At 37.5% G+C, this 14,027-nt stretch overlaps 1 protein-coding gene across 7 annotated transcripts in view; it reads left to right on the forward strand.

Moving 5' to 3' along the window:
* The first annotated feature begins 203 nt into the window (after positions 1 to 203).
* The window catches only part of chl1a (cell adhesion molecule L1-like a), a 46,594-nt gene continuing 32,770 nt past the window's right edge, over positions 204 to 14,027 (forward strand). For 3 of the 7 annotated variants that reach the window (XM_072367506.1, XM_072367507.1, XM_072367505.1), the window contains exon 1: positions 206 to 539. Coding sequence is in view for 1 of the 7 variants with exons in the window: in XM_072367504.1 (XP_072223605.1) it covers positions 536 to 539 (4 nt within the window). In the remaining 6 variants the exon portion in view is untranslated. Of the gene's footprint in view, positions 540 to 14,027 lie in introns of all 7 variants that reach the window. The other 4 variants (XM_072367504.1, XM_072367502.1, XM_072367508.1 and 1 more) reach the window with 4 other exon arrangements.

The following is a 14,027-nucleotide window of genomic DNA, read 5'->3' on the forward strand; positions in this document are numbered from 1 at the left end:
AAAAGGAGAGTGCCCTTTTGAGTATTACACTGTACACAAGTATAGTTTGCCTAAGGCGAAGGTGAAGTCGCTGTTATCGTGCACTGGAGCGCCCACGCGGACTAAAATATTTCCCCCCTAAGTTATGTTTACGCACATATTATTCTCAAAGCCTATGCTCGCATGTCATGGTATGCAACGGCAATTATTCCACAGACACTGAGCCACTTCTTGTCCTTTGACCTCAGTGGCTTCTAAAATAGAGGGACGACCTTCTGGAGACTTGAGTCGCAGCTGCAGTTGTTGACAGCCAACTCCTGGCCGTCACTCTAAACAATCTCACACGGTGGGCGGCTCGAGGTAAAAAGTGTGCACGCAACTAACTTGGGCTAAAGTTTCCTCGATACCTTCGCTTGTCATGCCGTCAGTTCTAAGTCGTCGTGCGGGACTAAAAGCTCTCATCATGTTTGAATCTTGAACAAGACGATCCTCTCCTGAGACAAGTTCCTCGGAAGGTAGAAGAGTGACTTCTGTCATCACTCCAGCTGCTCTGCTTATGGGTGAGTTGTACAAAGGCTTTAAGTTATTTTATCAGGGGTTTAGGCTGAGTGAGAATCTCAGCTTTTTCAAAAATGCATTACATGAAAAGTCTGATATTAAAACTTATTTTTAAAAGCACAAAGCCAAGACAAACCTATCAGCTATCAGGTCTGGCACAAAGAAACTTACCCGTACATGGAGAAAGAGTGCCAAATCCTAATAATACCAGAAAGTCAGTAAAGCCTGGATATTGTGCTGGAAATTTCACCCTTGCTTATCTCATATACTTAAGAAAATATACCAATTAACTTCCCGAAGTTTATTCTGTAGCGTTATCATCATTTGCAGTGTGCTTGGTTTGGTTTTTTCACAGCTGATATGAACCTGACATTCATGGCTGATCCAGTTGTGCAGTCACACTGAACACCCTATCTTTTGGCTGCAGTTCTGAATATGTGTGAATTGCTCACAGTGGAATAATTTGTCTCTCTCTGTTCATCTGGGTACTCTGAGAGAGAAGGGCAGTGGTGGCGGTTAAGATGACCAGAGCTTACTGGCCACGGTTAGTCCTGTCAAGCCGGCCCATTCAGGAGTCTGAAGCTTTGTCAGAGTGAAATGGGTCAAGTCCCTTTCTTTGTGTGACCCAGCCTGACTGACAGGTGATAATTGGGGAAATAATTTTGCGCTCCCTGTGGTGTGGTCTATAATAAATTCAGTTACAAAGCAGTAAGTTGTGACATGAGAACGGAATCACTGTTGAGTGACCAACTGTGAGTGTTTGTTGTGAGTTCCCTTTCAGCTTTTTCTCTGCATACATGGGGCCATGTATGTCATATTGTAACATGAAAATGTGTTAAAAACATGTGATGACTGGACATTTAGCATAAAACTGTAAAGCTGAGAAAGGTTAGTGAGTTTTTAGACATACACTGTGTAAGAAAATTTCTTTCTATTTTCTAATAAGCTCTTAAACTGTTAATATTGCACATTTAACTTCTCTTTGCTCTAATTACAAGTTATTTACAAACACAAACAGTGTGGATGAGGGGGTTATGGAATTCTATGTAATACTTTTTACAGTAGATCAAAATGTTTTTAGAAATAGATCTGAAATGATTGGGTGATTGAGAGTTAGGTAAGAACGTTTGATACAGTTTCACAGATTTTTTCACTTTGAATGTTTTGCATCTACTTTTTTGAATATGTGAATTTGCTGCTTTTTCTTCCAATAGTTTTGATAATGTAGACATTTTGGCTGTAGGATGTACAAAGCAAACAGTTTTGACAGGGTCACCTAAAGCTGAGAGACTCGTTTCTGAATTGTTACAAACCAAACAAGTAAGCAACAGTTTAGTAGAAGCAAACACTTCTATCAGTTACGGCATTGAAATACTTATTTCATATCATGACATGCGTAATGTAGTGATATAATTGGTGCTGTGTTAGAGTCACAGGAGCAGTTTTTCTGCAGTGAATTTCTTTAGTTCTTTTAGTACAGTTTCTTACAGTGAAGATACGGATATGTTTTACCTAAGTATCAATGTCACTACAGGACTTTTATTTGTAATGAAGTATTTTTATATGTTATACCAGTTATTTTAATTAACTAAAGCCTCTGAATTACTTCTTCCACTTCTAAAAGATCTAAGATTTAAAGCAATGATTGTCCTCAGAGTGATCGGAAACTATAGTATGTGAGACTTACTCTCATTTGCAACATAAACCATAATTGATTCATATCAGGAAGAGCTTCAAAACATTGAACAAAAAAGGTCAACTGATCATTCACAAAAAACAAACTGTTGTAGTGACCCACAATAAAGAACAATATTATTTACATCTCCACACTATATCCATTAAAAAGGTGCTGGACTATGAAGCTCAGATCTAAACAAGCCCTGTCTGGCAGACACCTAGTCTACATGTTTGTATAAACACGCAGGAAATGTAATGATATTATATTCACATAATTATAACAACCACACCTACAGGTCAGTACAGTCTCTCTCTTGAATGTGTAATAGCAACGTTTGTCTTCTGGGGAAAAAAATATAGTAGTGTCTCGGAAACACCTCAGAAAGGGTGAGATATCAACATTTTATTTTCTTTTTTCTTTTTTGCAGGACAGCATTCATGAGATGTGAGTCAAAGTGGCAAACTTTATTTTCCTGACAAAGTCAAATAGCTCTGTCAAAATTTTTAGAAACAAAATTTTTTACTAAAAATGACAAAATTAATATATTGTATATTTTACAACGTCTAAGTCTTTGATGTGAAACTGTTGCATTCTTCACTGTGGTTTCATGTAACTATTACATGTTCTGGAGGGAGACACGCTGTTAAAGGTGCACTTTGTGGGATGTAACAAACTGTAAACTGCACGCAACTAAATAAATTCCACCTACAGCCAAAGTACTGTGGTTGCAAAAAGCATGAAAAATAACGCTTAATTTGTCTGTTCGGGTCTATCGTAGTGACATGAGCATGCAAAAAGTGTGGATGGATGAGAGGAACATTCTGTAGCATCTTTTGATATAAATGGTTGTTCTGATGAAATGAAAATATATTTTGAGTTTCTACACTAATGAAAACTATATTGCATTTCTGCCAATAGAGCACCTTAACTGTTACAGGCTGGAACTTTAAACTATTAGCCCTATAGGCTAATAGCAATTAATAACAATTAGTCATAACAACAATCAATCAATTAAGTCTGAAAAAAGCCTGCAGTTTGTGAAATGTTATTGCTGTACTTGGCTCAGATAGCACACTGAATCACAGAGACATTTCTGGCGTTCAGAGTAAGATCCTAAATGTTTTATTTTTCTCGCAAATATCGCTCTGTTGTGCAGACTGCTTCAAAAAGGCAATCATAAACAAATTTGAACTAATATGAACGCTCCACATCCACAACTCGTCATCATTTGCTGGCTTATTAGAAGCAGAAAAAAATCCCCCCCAAAAATCTAAATGACAGATAGAAAGTGGTTTGCCTGAGTGAACTTTATACGAAGAAAGAGAATAAATGCAAACTGATAGGAGATTCACACAGGAAATGCATTAAAACCTTAACACGATGAAGTGGGAAAACCTTTAGATGTGAATTTTACGAGTTTTAAAACTTACTTGTCCGAGATCTTTTGTGTAGTTGTTTTTTTTCATGGTGAAAACTAATATTAGGCACAAAATCTAACATATTAAAACCATTAGGATTGTCTTTTTCTCTTTTTTTTAATCAAGTCACACAGCTTCTATAGATTATGGGTCTGGTTAGTAATTTGTACCAAAATTCCAGACCAAGAAAAGAGGTTTAAAGGTTGAGTCTTTTATTTAGTCTTAAATCAAATCAGACAATATTGCAACAGATCTGGCCGAAGCTTGTACACATATCACCTTATATTCATAAAATGATAAAGATAACATATTTCTCTGTTGCTTCACAAAACCCATAAACTGGCAGTGTAATTTAGATTTTGAACCTGTAAAAGCTGTTGTATTTCAAAGTATTGTGATATTAGAAATTTATGTGCCACAAACTGTAAGTAAGGACTTTAACAGCAAAGAATATCAAAATAAAGCATTTAACTTGAAGTGGAATGTCAGCAAAGCAAACAGCTCCCCAGCGGCAACAGTGCTAGAAGATAAATGTAACAGGGTCCCAGTAAATCAACTTCAACTACTTTTTCACAGGTTCTACACTCTGCTGCTCACACAGGGACAGGTATATCCAGCATGTGTTGTGACATGCAAGGCATTTTGTCTCCAATTTATTAAATTGCCTGTCAAAGACATAAGGGAGCTAATTGCCCCTAAACAACTCTCATAATTGTATAACCGGAGCCTGCAGCAGTTCAAGGATAAACCCTAAATTTACAGTGATGGAGAACTAACAAAGACACCTTAACTCCATCTCATAATCAACATTTCTCTATCATGCATTATTTTGTACGTTGTTGGAAGCACATTTATGCAGTCAGTTTGGTTTACTTCATTGAATGGATCTGCGATGCCACTAAATGTGTTGTGACAGAATAGAGTATATTTAGCTGCTGTCAGCATCTGAGCAGCTCTTTGTTATCCATTAGGAGCAGCTAGTGCTGTGTAAGAGCCTTACTGGGCAGGGGGTGAGTCTCTTAGCCACTTAATCAGTTATGTGCTGGGGAGAGTAAAACCCCATACCAGTCACTTATAGTCAACAAAATTATGGTATCAACATGAAGGCACTGCAGGGAAGAACATACCATAACCTAATATTCTAATTTAGTGGTCTAATAAACCTGATTGCAAATAACTTTGCTTCTCTGTTGCCTTCTGAGACATTTCAGAGGGTGTGATATTAGGGTGAAATATCGATTTCTGTGTTGAAACTTTGTTGATGAGACAGGCACAGTTGGAGATTCCGTTAATTAGAAAAGCTGGGAGCAAAGACCAACACACAAAATCAGATCAGCACTTCCCTGTCTTGCATAAAGGTTTTTCATTCATTTTCAAAATAGCTCTTAAAAATTCTCCCAAACTAAACAACTTAAGACAAAATAATTCTTAATTATATACTGCATTCTAACTGTCAAGTCATTCACCAATCACAGCAAATTATGTGATTGTTAAATTAAGTGCAGAGTGCTTTTAAGTGGCAAAGGCTGCAAAACACTCCTTCCTGCAGAGAAAAAGAAATGGTAAAAAGTGCTTTTCTCTAGAAGCAAAATAATCACCTTTTTTACATATCAGTAGTCTTAGAGAAAGCATTCATGTGGATTAGCTGTTTAAATGCCATTTAAGCTGATAAACTGACAATTCTGCACACATGAATAAATTAAAGAGCCTGCATGCTCCTGAATCTGCTCTTGAGAATGAAGAAACATTGTGTCATAACATCACTGCATGTTTAAATTTTGTGCAAACTTGGTTTAAGTTAATCCTTTTAGTCTTAGATCCACTATCCAGTGTTACAGTACGATCTGGTTTCAGTGCTTATAACACAATGAATGAATGAAAATAAAGAAGACATTTGATGAAGAATGGCACTTGGTTCTGATGTGTCGTTCCCATGGTCTTTCCTGTGTGAACTTTTAGTTTGTCTTTTGACTCCCTGTATTTGTACCATGAAAGGACATGCAGGATTTCCTTCCAAAGTCCTTGCTCATTAATCTAGTAGTGTTTAGTTAATCTGAAGATCACCACGAAAGACAAATTATAAACTCTGATGTTTCTATTTGGTAAGAGAAGTTATGACTGTGCTCCAAGGACAACCAGTCCACATTTGGAATGCTTGTGAAATATTTACAGGAGTCACTGACACAGGAACTCACAACGTCTCAGCAGCGAGGTTTAAAATAGAGTTGCCACTGTCAGAAACTGATTGCCTTTTTATCTAGTCGTGTTTGCCCTTTTAAACACTTGTTGACAGATTTGTTAGTATCAAACTTTTGCCCATCAAAGAATTAAGCATCTACTTTGTAGAAAAATTCCCAGTAAATCCTAGCAGCGAAGATACCAGTATCCTGGTTACCATAGAGTCTGGCTTCCTGCCTCTGAGCACTGGCAGTTCCTAACCACCGAGAGCAAAGGTCATGACCACGGCAGCCGACAAATGCTTGGTGAAATCAACGCCCCACGCAGGGGGCACAAATAACTTTGAACCCTGTCTGAAATGGATGATCCTGTTTGAGGGCGGTCACATATGCTGCCCTCTGCCTGCCTCCACCTTCTGTGCTACATTCTCAGGAGCCCTTAACAAGTTTGATAGACAATAGGCTGCATTCCTCCTTGCGAGTGAGGGACATGAGTTGTTGGCACTTGAAATGCTCTCCACAGCTTTCATCAAGACTCTTGCTTCTGAACAGTGCCCTTACTGTTAAAACTCCTCTTTCAGGACAAACACTCACTTTGAGACAGAAATTCGGAAAGAAGTTGTGACATTTGCATGGCATCGCCTTGTTGGCTGTGCCAGCATGTCCCAGTTGCTGAACTGTGAAGATAACATCCTCCCTATGTGTGGGCATTTCTTCCTCTTCTTATCAGTGGATCATTGTTGTTGATAATTTTTTACATGTCATGACAGGCCTGTTCTCTTTGTTTTGAATATTCAGCAGGCACTTGTTTAAGGAAAAATCCTGAAACGATGTATTGTTGGACAGCTGTTAAGAATTTTGCTTTGATGCATTTCTTCCATGCTCATACATGTTGCCCTGCTTTAAGGCTGGGATTATCACTGCATGCACCAAAACAGGTTCCCACAACTGATGAAAGGGTAAAAGCAGCCTATAAACTTGCCTCTTGTAGAGTTTGTGTTTTTCCTAATGTAATGTGATGTACTGTCACACCAGGAAGTCCTGAAAACTGAATGGTCTACCTTCAAGTTTATATTCAACTAAAAGATGATTAATTTAATAATCAAAATAAAGTGATATTTCTGGAGGATGTTTTATTATTAGAATCTTAGAATAAAATATCAGTCTTTTTTTACGCAGTTTGATTACAGTTGCTTTATTGTTGTGTCGTAAATGGCATTTGGCGGTGGTGCTGGTTGATGTGGAGTTAATTTTACTATAAGTTCTGGTGGGAAAATTTGGTTATAAAATGTCTTAATGTTAAATTTACAGAGTAACTAAATGTAACTATGAACAGAGTGACAGTAGACAAGTAAAGACAAAAGCTCAAATCAAATGCCTCAAAGTACTGTCCTGAATAAGATACAAGTAATTACATTTTGATACTAAATATATTCTACTAACATTTATAATACAAACTGACAAAATTGCAAGTGACAGTCCAATTACTGCTAATGATTGTTGTGACAATTGATTCTATATCAGTCCTGAAAATAGTTAATCGACTGAGCACTGTAATAAAATTACAGTTTGGCTTGCAAATTACAAATTTATTGAACAAACTTGTTTAATTCCTACAAGGTGTCATAATGATGAATGCTATTTTATAGTTACATTTTCCCAAGGCCTCTGAAATCCTTGGCACATCATGTGAGGACTAACTGTGACCCCAGCACTCATAATTTTGCTGATCTGCTGCTGGTATTCCTAACAACAGGCTTTGAACTCACTGTGGCTTTTCCTGTTGCTGGAATTTGATTCATATGCTAATGAGCTGAATTCCCATGGATTTTTCTCTCCTGCGCCATAGATATCACCTCCGAAACTCTTTGCTCTCCAGCCCCCCTCATGCTTTCTGTCTCTTTTTGTTTCCCACGCGTTCCCTCATTCTTTGTCAGGGTCACAGTCTTCCCGCAATCTTACAGGAGACTTTGTATGTGTTAGTGCCCAGCGGTACCCTTGCAACAGGTGGTGATATGTGCCTGTGTTGGCATCAGGGCATGTAGAGCTTCTGGCAAATCAGCTGGCATCTGTCTGAAATTCTTATTTCCAGTGAATAGATAATGATAAGGTAGCTAAAAAATTATTTTGGATAAAAATTATTTTCCTATGACTTGAATATTGCTCTATTGTTATCATCCAAAGATCCTCCAGATATAGAAGAATGCTAAATAGCGTATTTTTCTGTACCTTACACATGAGGAATCTTTAAAGATAGCTGCTTCAAAGCTACATTTAAGTATTACCTCTGATGGACTCATGGATTCTGTCAGCAGTTAAACAAATACAAACATATATCTATAGTATTTTGAATGTCTTTGTTTGGTTTTAAGGACATTTTCAGTTATTGGTATAATACTTCCCTCTTTATTCGTGGTTTCATACTTTTTTGTTACCGCCAAGTCTTATTTACCATTGATAACCTCCTCCACTAAAAATGAATGTTTTTTACTTTGTTAATATGCCCATCAAAATGTTATTTTTATTGCTAAGGCCAATGATTTCTGCCTTGAATCTGCAGAGCACCACTCACAGTCTTAGACGGGCAGGGACAGACACAGCTTGTTCCATAATACTGACAGTGAAGCACAGAGGTGGAAGTATAATGATATGGGCTGCATGAGAGCAAACAGTTGTGGAAAAATAGCAGCATGCTTCTATGGAGACATGAGAAAGTACTAGCCGAGAAGATGATTACCAGTTCCAGGAAGCTTGTCAGAAAAGCAAAATGATGATCCAAAGCACATCAAACAAGCAAAAAAAAAAAACAACTTTGTTAACAAAGTTAAAAGCAGCAGCTGAAAATTGTACATAAGTGGTCTCTTCAATGTTGCGGAGAACAAAATCTGTCAGCTAAAACATATGTTAGCTTGAAAAAAATTAAAGATTGCAATCTTAGAGATGAGTTCCTGTGCTTGGCCGGTATTTTTGATGAATTCTTAGTTCATGTCGAGTGTTAGTTTTCAGTTTACATAAAATGGCAAACTCCTTTCTCTTTAATTCAGTTGTAGCTCATTCATTGAGAGGTGAATTGATAAATGTAAATGATATTGGGCAGGGGTGAACTAATATCTATCATATGTTATAGGTGCTAAATGAAAGCAAGGTGAGTTGATTGAGTTTCTTAACAGAGGTTTCTTTTAAGAGTTGCTGCAGGGCATGTTGCAACCTTGGTTTACTGTAAAGAGGCTCTGCTCGATACTCGGATACTCTGGATGGGCGCCAAACACAATGTTTCACAGACTCTGCAAGCAGAATTAGTATCTGTGGTGAAGTATGTATTAACATAATCGCAGTTTTCATTTTTTCATGAGCTGCACTTTCTTGTCGAGCAGTGAGTCATCTGCATGGATTGATCTGAGCTGTTGTGTCCATCAGAACATTTTGTCTTTGGTCTGACACTTTCCTCTTAACACCAGCTCCCAAACTTCCGACCTAACACAGTAAAGACCATGAAAAAACTCTTTTAATGGACCCTTTCAATTGGGTGCACAAACCAGAACAAACACTTTCATTCATGACGATCCAAAAATGCAAATGAAGCAAGGCACTGACACTTTCACAGAGATACCCCTGTCATGGGCTTGTGTCAAACAGTAGCGAAGCTACTGCTCACACAGGGTGATGCAAGGTACAACTCTCATGGTAGTTGTCTCAAGAGTAATTTAGATCTACCAAGACGATTAATCTCTTCAAGTGATACTGGCTCTGAGCTATAGCATTGATATTACAGAAAAAGAGGAAACAAGGTAAAAACAAGAGGGAAATAAAAGTACCTTTCCAGAGACTGTTTATGGACACTGTTTTATTCCTCAGCTGCTTTCAGTGCTGTAAATGTATCTGTGCCATTTATTTGTGTTTGGCTTAACCTGAAGACATGGATTACCATGGTTGGTAATCTAATGTTGTACTCTGTTAGCATGCAGGTTGCAGTCCCCGGAAAACTAAACTGTTACAGAGAGTTTTTGGGTTTTTTTCTTGCATACTTTTAACTTATTAGCCTATTATATCAGTGCTGGTAATCTTAGATAAGAGCTGTTACAAGCCAATGTTAATTGTCCTTTTAAATTATATAGTAAATGCATCTTTAACAAGTAAAAATAGCTTTCAGTTGTGATTTGTGAATTCATTTCCATGACAATGGTCCAGGCTAGCCTCAATGCTAACATGATCTCAAGCATCATTGGTCTCCTCTATTTACTGAACAATGTTATAGGCACATTTTAAAAGCAAGAACTCTGTTTTGTTTTTCCCGCACTTTTAAAATGGTTCTACTTATCTGACACATGTTTTGAACCCCTTTCAAACCCCGCAGATGCAATTTTGCGTGGGAAATACCTTTGAGGATGAACTATGAGGTGATTCATACGTATTATTCTCTTGACAGGTTGCAGCAGATACATAGAAAATGCCAGCTCAACACGAATGGACAGATAAGAAATTTGATGTTTTTGTGTATATAGATTCCACCTTAATTACTTTACTGACTTTTCTACTGTGTGTTTGAGTGTGAGAGAGAGTGTGTTGTGTATTTATTGCACATAAACCTGCAGAATAAGCATGACTCCTCTAAATGGCAAATACGGATATGAGAATAAAGTTCTGTCTCTTACTCTTTTCATACAGACAATTTAAAGGACTGCAGATGCAAGCTGTTTCAAGAAAGACCTACATTTGTTTTTCCAAAGAAACAAAAAGATTGCTCTTTTGAAGTACACAAACTATGTTTTTTCTTTTTAAATGGCAGGATGGCACATTAGGAGAGTGAGAGTGTTTCTGATAATGTAAATAATGGAACTTTCTAGGTTTCTTTATAAGAGTATAGAGGGGTTAGAGGGGTGACTTTAGAGGGGTGGTGGTTATGGCCACCCATGGCCACCCCTCTGCTCCGCCCCTGCACAAAATATACGCTGAAACGAGCATCTCAATATAATTTTCAGAAATAACAGTAATACTTTTAAATACCTCTGTGATCAGATGAATGTTTTTCAAATATCATCCTCTAAAATGTTGATTATACAGCTAAGAACATTGTCAAATTTAGTCACAATAAGCCTGTGCAAATGGAAATAAAAACAATTTGCCATTTGTTATTGGCTTTATCAACCCAGCTAAATACCACTTTAGACCTTCAGGATTATCCCATAAACTAATTACCAGCTCAGTTCAGACCACAGAGCACCTCATCTGCCTCACTGCAACAGTGATGAATAATATGTCAGGGTGGAGGAAGGTGTCTTAGGGGAGGTGGCTAAGTGTAACTGCTGGTTCCTAAACTTTCTCTGTGTATTTAGCTTGGAGAATTCATGAAGCTGAATACCAATGTGCATCCCTCCACAACTCTACAACTGTAGAAATGTGTTTTTTGTTTTCTGCATAAAAGGCAGAAGGAGAGGTGCCTGTTTAAAACTGTGTACAGGAACTCTCAGACCTTCAAATCAGGAATCTGTGGTTGTCATAGCAGGCTGTTTATTTGCGTGCCAAGCTAGCTGCTGTTTAAGAGGCAGCTCTTCACGCGTCACTCCACTAATCACAGTGTTCCAGCACAGGGAGCATTTAAACCCCAACTGAGTGAGCTTTGATGAGCAATACAAAAACACCCACACACCTCATGCACCACTGCAAATAACATCAACTTAGATCAGGGAAGAATGAAACTACTTTTCAGGCTTTAAATTGAACAGATACGTTAGTTACCTGAAAACTTGAATGGCAGTTACAGTTTTACTACCCAACAGAGATCAATCAGGAGTTTGCTTTGGTCAAATTATGAATGTAAAGTCAAACATAAGTACAAGACAGGAATTTAAATGCTAACTTTTATTTTGCGACTTGTTACGTGCTTATATAGGCTTTTTGTTACCTTAGTTTGAGTGTGTTTAGTTTGTGAATATGAGCTACTGCACACTTTTCCTTAAAACCTGCTCTGCTTGTGTACAATATAAAAGTGTTTACGCGTCAGTCTCTTTACACAATACTGGAAGCACAGGTTTTCTGTGAATGTGTTTGATGTGTCATAGAGCTGTTTGGGCAAATTCCAGACACGCTTGATTAATAACTCTTTTTGAAGTATTCTAAGGACTGAAACACAAACACACAAACAAGAAGCAGTTTCAGTCGCCAACACCGAATAGTCATGGAAGAGAGTACTGTTAAAAGGGAAACATAGTTACAGACGGTTAAGCCCATATGACACATTACTAATCCTTGTGTTGTGTACAGCTGGGTTCAGATGGTTCAATCTGTTGCTTTTAGAATTTTTCAATTAAATGTTCACCAGAAACTACTCACAAATTCGTAATATACTGGTAAAAGGAAAACTATGCCTAGAAAAATATTCTTAATATGGAGTTTGCTGGCGTAATAAGCTGGCTGCTGAGACAAATGTATTTCATGCAATCAGTCATGAAGTTAAACAAAAAGTTATCAGTGTGCATCCAGAGATGCCAGAGAATATGTCACTGAAAATACTGTATAAATAAGTCAAACAATTAACAAAAGTGGGTTTAGAATTTATAATATATATTTATTCCAGCTGCCATTGGATGCAAGTCAGGGTACACCCTGACGAGGTCACTGGTCTATCACAGGGTACAAGGCACGTTTACGTGATATAATATGATAGAAAACATGACTGTGAGTATTTACATGCTCACAGCTTCTGAGGAAGCCAAAGAATGTGCATGAAGTACAACACTTGAGGTATAGCTTCGCTCATTGGCTTGTGTACATTATTGAAATAGTAAATGAAAGGGATTTGTTAATGGGTAGCAGCCACAGCACATGTTTAGCTTGGTTATTCTTTTGTGTGTGCACTCTCAGCTGCAGCTTAAAGGTTTTGTGGTTACAAGCACATACTGCAGTCGTGTCCTGATTATCTCTCCTCTTCTAAACACACATGTATTTTTGCAGTTCTTTTTGCTCATGTTACAGGTTGTTAAGCTTTTTCCATGTTTATTTTGGAGATATTTTCTAATATTTTTATATTAGTGAGCTTTGTTTATGGTTAGAAACAAGACATTTTGCCTTTGTTAATTGATAGGAGGTACTGGAGGCTGTGTACCATGACAAAGGTATATAGAGGCAGCGCAACGCCATTGTAAAGTTAGAAAGGAACCAGTGTTACTAAACAAATACTCCTGATTAAGTCATTTTCAGCATGCGTGAGCACGTCTATAAAAGCAGCTGTTTTGGCAGTTGTTTTCTGGGTGTGTTAACACAGTGCCAAGAAGTAAAGACATCCATTATTGTAGTTGCCAATCAATCATAGAAATTTTATAAGACCATTTCCAGTCAATCACACATTTACAATGAGAAAGATTATTCACAATAGACAGTTGCCAATCTTCCCATGAGTTTTCCTCTGGGAGTTCACACCAAGGTGAACCTCAAGGTCATCACAAACACTATAAGTCTCCTCAGGGAGCATGTTAATTGTTAAAGTTAATAAGAGAATAATTAGAAAATAGCGGAACAAGTATAGCATGTTTGGAAGGCTTGCAAAGGGAAAGATTCTTCTCTTTAAGGGCTTCTTTATACAACCCCAATTCCCAAAGTGTTGGGATGCTATAACCTTGAAAATAAAAACAGAATGCAATTTTCAAGTCTCCTAAACAATTTGGACAACTTATTGAAAAATAATAGCTAACCTTAAATTTTATGGCAGAAATACATCTCAAAAAAGTTGTGACAAGGGCAGTCAAAGGCCAGAAAAACATTGGGAGCATTTAAAAAGGGGATAAAATGAATAAAAAGAAATTTCCCACAAGTATGGCGTGACCTGGACCAGGAATAATAAAGCACAGAGGAGGAAATGTTATGATATGGGGCTGTTTGTGTCTTTAGGAGATGGCCCCACAAATGCATATGGATACAGCAAACAAGGTGACTGCCAGTCTTCAGATTCTTTGCAGAGGAAGAATATTCCAGCTTGATAGTGATTCAGATGTTGCTGCCATTATAACAAATGAATTTCTAAAGAAGCAGTAAGTCAGAAGTATGAACTGTACCTTGTCTGACTTGAATCTAATAGAAAACCTTTTGGGTTTTTTTCAAGAAAAAGGTAGAGCAACACAACACCTGCACCTGAAAACAGTTGCTGAGGACTGAGCTCTGATATTCTTCATGGTCAAGACTGACATCAACATTGATATGTAATGTTTACACACTTAGGTGATA

Source organism: Leuresthes tenuis, unplaced genomic scaffold (genome assembly GCF_036924035.1).
Source record: "Leuresthes tenuis unplaced genomic scaffold, fLeuTen1.0.hap1 SCAF_16, whole genome shotgun sequence".
In the NCBI taxonomy this organism is placed as follows: domain Eukaryota; kingdom Metazoa; phylum Chordata; class Actinopteri; order Atheriniformes; family Atherinopsidae; genus Leuresthes; species Leuresthes tenuis.